Genomic DNA, 8,481 nt, shown 5'->3' on the forward strand with positions numbered 1-8,481 from the left:
ATGGATCTGATGGACTTGGGAGACATGAGCAGTGGCTGTGATGGAAAAAACTGTGGCTTACCATCAAGCTTTCCTGAGGACTGCTCCAATGAAGACTGCTACTGGGAGGAACCTATGTTTGGACAGATTGAACTAGGTGGGTTAAACAAATGACAAAAAAAGTAAATCCAAACTCTGTTTCTTATCTGACTTAGAATAATTACACTGTCAGTCAAAGAAGACTGCTACTGATTGGAATAATATGAATGCGACATATAAGAATCAATCTGTAAAATACTTGGAAAAGGAATTAGTACACATAAAGAGGAAATGATGAAAGAATAAATGTGGCATCAAGAAATATGATCCTAATCTTAACTTGCAACCTCAAGCCAACCAATCAATGAAGCTTATAGACCCTATCATTTTGTAAGACTATGACCTTCTCACAGAACTTTCATTTTTCTGAGTGAAGCACAGAGTGGGGGGAAAAGCAAAAGTATTTTGAAAGGAAAAGGTAAAGGAATAATAATGGAAGTTAAAGAAAATTCTGTGGAAGAAGTAACAAAAGCAATTCAGAAAATGTTAAAGAACAAATTCCTCTTTATATGCCATCATTCATTTCTTCATTCTTTTAAAGGTTTATTGATTACATTACTATAATTCCATACATGTATGATATTATTTTGCCCACCAAAAATGTAGTATTTGTGTAATGTGCTGCCTGTCTTTAGGGAATAAGGGTCATGATAAAACTGACATCAGCCACATAATATTATCAGATTTCCAATCAACACAGGCCAACAGACAGGTTGAGACAGCTGCACAATTATGCGTTTTGACTGAACTAGTTCATCTTAATGTGAAAGTGGGCCAGAGGTTTCTTATAAACTGTTCCACTAAACAGCTACTTAGCTGTAGCACCATGAGGTTGTTTGTCATTCAATTTAATAGTGAGTCTACCCTCACTATTGTCTACTAAAGCCAGTAGTTAGACATTCTAACTACTAGCATTTTAGTAAAGTGTTGCTGTGCTATGATGGTACATACGTTGGTCTCGATCTCACCTCACTTCACACAAAGGCACATGGTCAAAGGAGCAGTGCTTAAGCACACCATCCAACCACCTATCTTTCCTCCTCACACTTGGCCTGTTTTGGTAGCACAGTGTGTTACTGATGCTTCAGTTGTGTTCCATAAAATGAACTTGATGAAGCTCATGATTCGTCTTTCCAAACTAATAGCAGAATGACGTACAAACACAAACTGGTCCTAAAGAAAATACCCTAGTTTCTTTTGTCTTTTCAGTTTGCGTGACTGTGATCTACATTCCACTAATGTTGTTTGGCCTTCTTGGGAACATATTAACCATTCTGGTGGTTTGGCTCCGTCCGCATATGAGAAGCTCTACTTATCTCTACCTCAGCAGCATGGCCGTCAGTGATCTATTGATACTCCTGCTCTTACCACTGGATCTGTACAAGGTACATACACAAGATGCACCTTTTTTCATACACGCTTGTTGAGGCAACACACAACCGGATCTATTTTCTTAATGCGCAATCACAACAGATCTCTCATTTGAATGAAGAGGAAGGAGCAATGCACTGCTTCCTGCACTCCAAATAGTGATGTTACATGAGGTAGTTTAAATAAGCTCTTGTTGCCACCCTCTAAATTAGGTTTTGTTTTATTCAAGGGCTGCGTCATACTCAGAGTGATTTTATATCATTCGTCTATAATTTTCCTAGCAAAATGACAATATTCAACGACAGGGCAACGTTCCATGGTCAAGATGTTTATAGTGCGACTGTCCCATGTGGGAGGAAGGACGACGCAGGTGTAGAAACAGACCGAGACCCAAGAAGCAAAATGAAAAGAAACCATTCATTTTAAAACTAAGGCTCGGCAAAGCCTGAAATACATCAAACTAAAACATGGAAAACAGAATCAAATCGCTGAGTAAACTTGAACGGATTAGACTGACCAGAATATAAACAAGAGATGTAACGGTGAGGCTCTGGCAGAGTGAATGAAACCAGGAGTTTGAATACAGTGGAGGGTGATTGGTGAGTGAAGACATGTGAAGACAACATGGAAAAACAAACACCAAAAGATATCAGAACGACACAGATCATGACAGTGACACTACTTAGGAATGGTGAATACTAAAGTACATCATTTTTGGGTGCAAAATTTTATATAATTATAATATATAATATCTTAATATAATATAATTATATATTATATCAAATTTGAAGTATTTTGATGATGTGTCAGGAAGATTCCTTCTTATTTGCTCAATAAACCTAAAACAACAGTGGCAGTTTGAGTTCTGGAGCTACGCGAGAGTCTGTTAATTTAATCTTTAAATTAGTCGTATCATACTAGCTAAGACTAAGTAAGAAGGGTGGTGTGTGTTTGAAGCGGAACCCTATCCAGAGTTCAATATATCTGAGCTGTGATAAACAAACACAAGATAGACCCTGCTCCAGGGGAAGTTTTGACCATTAGCCACTGCCTGTTGATTACTCAAACAACAATTCCATTGATTTTATGCCTTCTCACACCTTCTATTCAATGTGTTAAATATGTTTACAAAAAAAAGTATACTTGTGAGTCTCAGCTAGTTTCATATTTGTACTATAAAGTTATATTTTATTTTCCTTCACTATGTTTGTGGACACTATCATTAGTTGATACTAGCTATCAGAGCCAGTGTCAAACTGAGAACAACGTTTAAGTTTTTGATCGTCTGAGATTTAAATAAATAACATTTACATGGTCCACTCCAAAGGGAGTCATTCTTCTACGAAAACTACTGCATCTGAATTGACTGAAATATATTGCACAATTTCCTTATATATATTACCATAACATACATTTTCATATATCCTGCCTTGGGCCTATGTTGGCACCCTAAGCGGCATACATGCATATACTAAGTTTCTTGATGAAAATACAAACAAACAGCACTGGTTTGGCCCAATACATCAATAAGAGATTATAAATTAGTATAGCTGGCACTAATGGATGCACATCATTCTGTCTTCCCCAGCTCTGGAGACCAAGACCCTGGATTTTAGGAGACCTTGCCTGTAAACTGACCATGTTCCTTTCAGAGTGTTGCACCTTCTGCACCATCCTCCATATCACCTTCCTTTCCCTGGAGAGATACCTGGCAGTCTGTTGGCCAATCACAGCCAAGACACTGGTGACACGACGCAGAACCAGGGCTATCATTGGCTGCCTATGGTTGGGTGCAGCCGTCAGCGCTGCACCAGTGTTGATCATGGTTGGTGTGGAGGAAGTAGGGGGAGATGAGCTGGGGCTCAGCCAGTGGAGAGAGGACGGGGGATGGACAGGCAGGGAGGGAGAACAGGGAGGATTAATGATAGGTGGAGGAGAGAGAGGAGGTACACACATGGCCTTGCTGGATCCAGGATTAGATGAGGAAGAGACTAAAGGATGGGATGATGGGGTTGGAGAATTGAAATTGTTTGAAGGCAAAGGGGAGAGCAAGCTAAGAGGAGGAAATGAAAGTAAACAAGAGGATAAAAGTGAAATAAAAGATGAGAAAGAAGGAGATCAGAAAAGCAGTGAGGAAGAAGTAAAGATGGATTTTGAAGGAGATCATCAAAATAAGAAGGAAGATGAGGGAGGAGGAAGAGAAAGAGGCTTTTATGGAAGCCGTGAGGTTGACAGAAGAGAGTGCCGATGTACCCACTATGCCATCTCGTCCGGCCTGTTGTCAGCCATGATGATTCTCTCGAACTTGTACTTCCTGATACCGCTCTGCATCTTGGGATTGGTGTACAGCCTGATTGGACGGACACTGTGGCTGCGTCCAAAAAGCAGCCGAAGAGACCAGAGTCATCGAAACACTGTCAAGATGCTGGGTGAGGGAATAAAATCACTGACCTGCCAACACAACCTTACATACTGTCTTTGCTGAAACTGCCAATAAGTGGAACAATAAGAATGCATGTGTGAGACTTGAGAGCCCTGCTGCACATCATGAAAGTTTAAAAGGCTTAATCACATCAGTGCTGAGGCAACTCAAATACTATGTCGTGAAAATGTTTCCAAAAGATCGTCATTGTTCATAATTACAACATTTGGCTTGCAATGAATTTTGAAAATGTCCTTGTTCCTCAAAAATATTGCTTGATTTTCATTTTTACTCATGAGACTTGTATTTGCTAATTCTAGCTACAGTGGCAGTATTTTACATAATTTGTTGCACAGCTTAATGACGTGGATGGCTTATTCCTAATTGTTCTATTGACTATTGAGAATTCTGCTAATTGAAAGCAGCAGTAGCACTACAATTCATACACTGCTTAATATTTCCACTGTTAATAGAAAATATTAGCCTGCTATTGTATCAGCTATTTCAGCTGATGAATGGAAGACACAACACATTCTGCATGATCAAGATAGCTCTATAAATGGGACATATTTTAAATTACAATTTGCACAAATTACATAATAAAGTAAAAAAAAAAAAGTCAACGTGTATGAACCTCAACTGAAAAATATATTTTAAACTAACTGTCCATCCCAACCTAACCAGCTTTATTGTGTAACTAGAAGGCCTTCACTTTATCGTTACTTTTTTGTCTTAGATAGCACAATGTGTTGTTACTGTACATACAGTGTACATTCATGTTAGCTTAGGCCAGCCATTAAGTGATTTACTTTTTGGTAATGGTGCAATAAAAGTGACAATCGAGGTCGGAATACAAACCTGGACAACATTTAGGGGAAACTAGTTTGATCAGAGAGATGTAAACTTAGCTGAATTTTTTTTGTCATATCTGCTCAGTAGCTAGCATCAGTGTGCTAATGTGATGTCTATCCTAGGCAGGTTCTTTTCTTTTTCTTTGGTGTGTTAGTCACAGTATGCAACCAAGTTTTTATCGGTAGATTTAGCTGTGTTTTAAACCTTTTCAGCAACTTCTTCTTCATTCTTTCAAAAGTGAATTGTTCCAAATATAACAACTTTTAGGACAGGGAGAAGCAGTGCCAGAAAGGTGCTTAAGCTTAAAGTACAGTTGCTGTTGATTACGTGTACGCATGTTTATCATGGCTGCCCTGCGTATCTTGTGTTTGCTTGGTTGTGCACGTCCACAGAAATTAATGTTACACGTTAGCAAGCTGCAACATGTTGGTGACCAGCAGAGGGTGTGTAAACTACAATACCACTGCTGTTGTGATCTTAAGCTCAACAAAATGCTAACCTCTTCTATTCACCCCATATTTACTGAGTGCTTCTACTTACATCCTGTAAACCCAACAGCTATGGGAAGCCATTTTAACGTTTAAAAGCCAGACTGGATATGTGTTGCAGATAACTATGATTCAGTTTGCCTTGTCATCAAGAACATTTCAGATATCCGCGACTATCGTATTTTTCGGGCTATAAAGCACACTGGGTTATAAGCCACAATATCAATAATTGACTGCTAACGGGTCTATTTTCATACATAAAGCGCACCGGGTTATATGGTGCATTTAATGAAAGAAAACTCAGATAAGTCAAACTTTATTCACCTCACTTGAAATCCGCATAGTAAGCATGTCTCTTAAGAGGAACTATTTTTGGGGCAGCAGGTATAGAAAATTAATGAATTAATGCACACACCTTAATGTTGAAGCACAGAACCTATTACTCCGTGAGGCTCGTGACTACAGTGGCCGTAATGCTCAATCCACCAAGCACTGCTTGATAAGCAGCTTCGTAGCTTACCAAGGCCGTGCTAAAACATTTTAACAGATTTTTTTAGCGCAGTCTACCAAGATAAAATCGGTTCTAGGTCAGAAAGCACAACCAGAATTTATTCATACATTAGGCGCACCGCCTTATAGTCCGAAAAATACGGTACATTCTTTCTATCAGATCACGTGGAATCCTCTGGTAACAAACGTCCTACACAGCCAAATATGTGTACGCTAAGAACGGAGACTCTTGCCTACATAAATACAAGGTCAAACAGCAACTGTATTCTCAACTTAACTCATACTGTGTTGTCCCTCTGGTGTGACAGAAGGCCATGAACTGTATATTAGTTGTATTCAGCTGTATTAAAACACAGTAAATGAGCAGAGGTGAAAAGAGGCAAACAGAAGTAAAAGGGTCAGCTTTAGGGTTGACACAAAGCAAATGCAAACGCAGTTGTGATGTCGTGCTGATTAGCATGTGACACTGATCAACATTTGGCAATTTTAACCCGCCTTCAGTTAATTTCCTTTGAAAAATAGTTGCCATCACTGGTGCTAGTTAACAGTCCTGTGTGCTACTCCCTTTTTCTTAAATAGCCTCATGTTGAACAAGATGTGTAAAGACTAATTAAAGAGGTCTTGCTGGGTTTTGATGGAACAGTAACTACTGCAGATTTTCCTCACAGCATATTTACACATTGTTTATAAGAATCTACAGACTGTGAGATTGCAACAGTCTCATAAAAGTCTGTGTCTCTTTGTCTTCCCACCTCCCGCAGGAGTGATTGTCCTGGCGTTTATCTTGTGCTGGCTGCCGTTTCATGTTGGTCGGACCATATTCTCCCTTTCTCTTGGCACTGGTGCTGAAAAACAGGAAACATCCACAGACACAAAGTCACACTTAGACATTGACACACTGGCTGACGTCAGCACTGGCAGCGAAGATATCAACATGCACGCTGTTTCTGACCCTTTGAGCCACTCAGACTCTGACGCACACTTCTTTGAAGCCCTCCCTCAGACTGGAATGAAAACAGCACACACTCTCACAGAGACAAATAAAAGATTCTGTGACATGTGTTCAGAATCCAGAGAAAAAATTAACCCTCGCAGCAACGATATGGGCACAGACAAACACATTTCAAACTCTCATGTAATTACACAAACTGAAATGCAACACGTAAGCATTGATACAAGCACACAAAATATGTACCCTAGAGATGAAACAAATACATACATGGAGACACACGATGATTCAGCACATTTTAACACACAACGTGGCAGATTTTCAAACATAAACACAAAACTGCAGAACTGTACAAAGACCACTACACATAACATGCAAAATAGAATGGCTTTAAGCTCACAAAATGTCACAAGCACTCGCACACCTTCTTTTTCTGCCTCAAACACTGCAGTACCCACCAACCTTTACATCGACAAAACACCCAATGGTACACACTTCAACAACACGTATTCACATCCCGACACGCACATGTACTTTTTATACTATTTGTCTCAGTACTTTAATCTTGTGTCGTCTGTCCTCTTCTACCTCAGCGCTGCTGTCAATCCATTACTCTACAACCTGATGTCTGTCAGATATAGACTTGCAGTTCACAGCCTCATACACAAGAACTCTCACACTCAGGCTCACCGCCTTCGCACACTCACAGCACGGCATTCTACGACCACTTTGTAAGAGAAAATACTGTACGCATGGAAGCAACACAGTAAAGGAGTAGAGTTCATGTTCATATAAATCGCACATAATGACATATGTGATGTCATAGTGATGACAATGCTTAATTCCTCAAATACAAAGGGCATATTTGTGCTGATCAGTTCGCTCAGTTGGTGGTACTCTGTTGATGCTACAAAGATTTATCATGTGCAGAACACAACAAACTATAACTATCGGATAAAATAGTACGGTCATACAAAACATGAATGACCTGTTAAAGTATTGGGTTTCATAATGGTGACATAGGCCTCTCAAAAACACAAAATGCTTTTCTTAGCTTGCTTGCTAATGTCAGCCTAATCTCAAACCTGAAAACAGAACTTTGTGCCTTCAAGTTTACTGTACTGTCCTGTTAACAGACATTAGGAAATCAGGAGACTTTTACTGTTTTTTTGAAAATTCTGGACTGTAGACTGTAAATAAGATATGGACAAAGTCTTCGCAACATCAACCACTGATTTATAAACTGCTGTTTTGAAACCTCAAGTCAGCCTTAGCTAACTTCAGGGTTCTGAGAGCCGGAGGTGAACATACGTGGACAAGAAGGTGGAGTGGGAGAGTGATACTTGCAAGCTCATGGGAAAAATGCAAATACCTTTGTGGATGCATATTTGATTTAATGAAAGAATCATTTTCAAAATGATCACCAGCATGCTGCTCATGAAGAGTGAATCAAGCTAATGACTTGTGGGAAAAATGTATCGACTTATGCCGTATTTGACGTTGACGCTTTTTGAAAGTTGGTGGTATTAACATTGGCTTCATGTATGACAGCGAATGACTACACACACTTTATTCCTATAGCCAGCTAGTTGAGTAAATAACTCCAATATTCAGGCTTGTTGTTAATCCTCAATATTGTGTTTGCTTTTTCATGTAAATGAACTGATTCTTTAGGCACATTGTCATTTGTAAATTAATATTACACTTTGAACTGTGGTACTAATTTATTTTGTCTTAGTTTTTTTTGTCTGTAGTTGTCGTATGATCTCTCCAATTCGTTCGTCTTTGGATTGGTCCTGAGAATTGTATGG

General features: G+C 39.2%; 1 protein-coding gene across 1 annotated transcript; it reads left to right on the forward strand.

The window, feature by feature from the left end:
* On the forward strand, window positions 1-8,127 carry LOC140273079 (uncharacterized). Its single transcript, XM_072368605.1, has 4 exons — window positions 1-136; window positions 1,288-1,463; window positions 3,038-3,878; window positions 6,483-8,127. Exons 1-4 carry the CDS (start codon window positions 1-3, stop codon window positions 7,403-7,405), a joined length of 2,076 nt encoding a protein of 691 aa, XP_072224706.1. The 3' UTR covers window positions 7,406-8,127.
* The last annotated feature ends 354 nt before the right edge of the window (window positions 8,128-8,481 follow it).

Source organism: Leuresthes tenuis, unplaced genomic scaffold (assembly GCF_036924035.1).
Source record: "Leuresthes tenuis unplaced genomic scaffold, fLeuTen1.0.hap1 SCAF_17, whole genome shotgun sequence".
In the NCBI taxonomy this organism is placed as follows: Eukaryota; Metazoa; Chordata; class Actinopteri; order Atheriniformes; family Atherinopsidae; genus Leuresthes; species Leuresthes tenuis.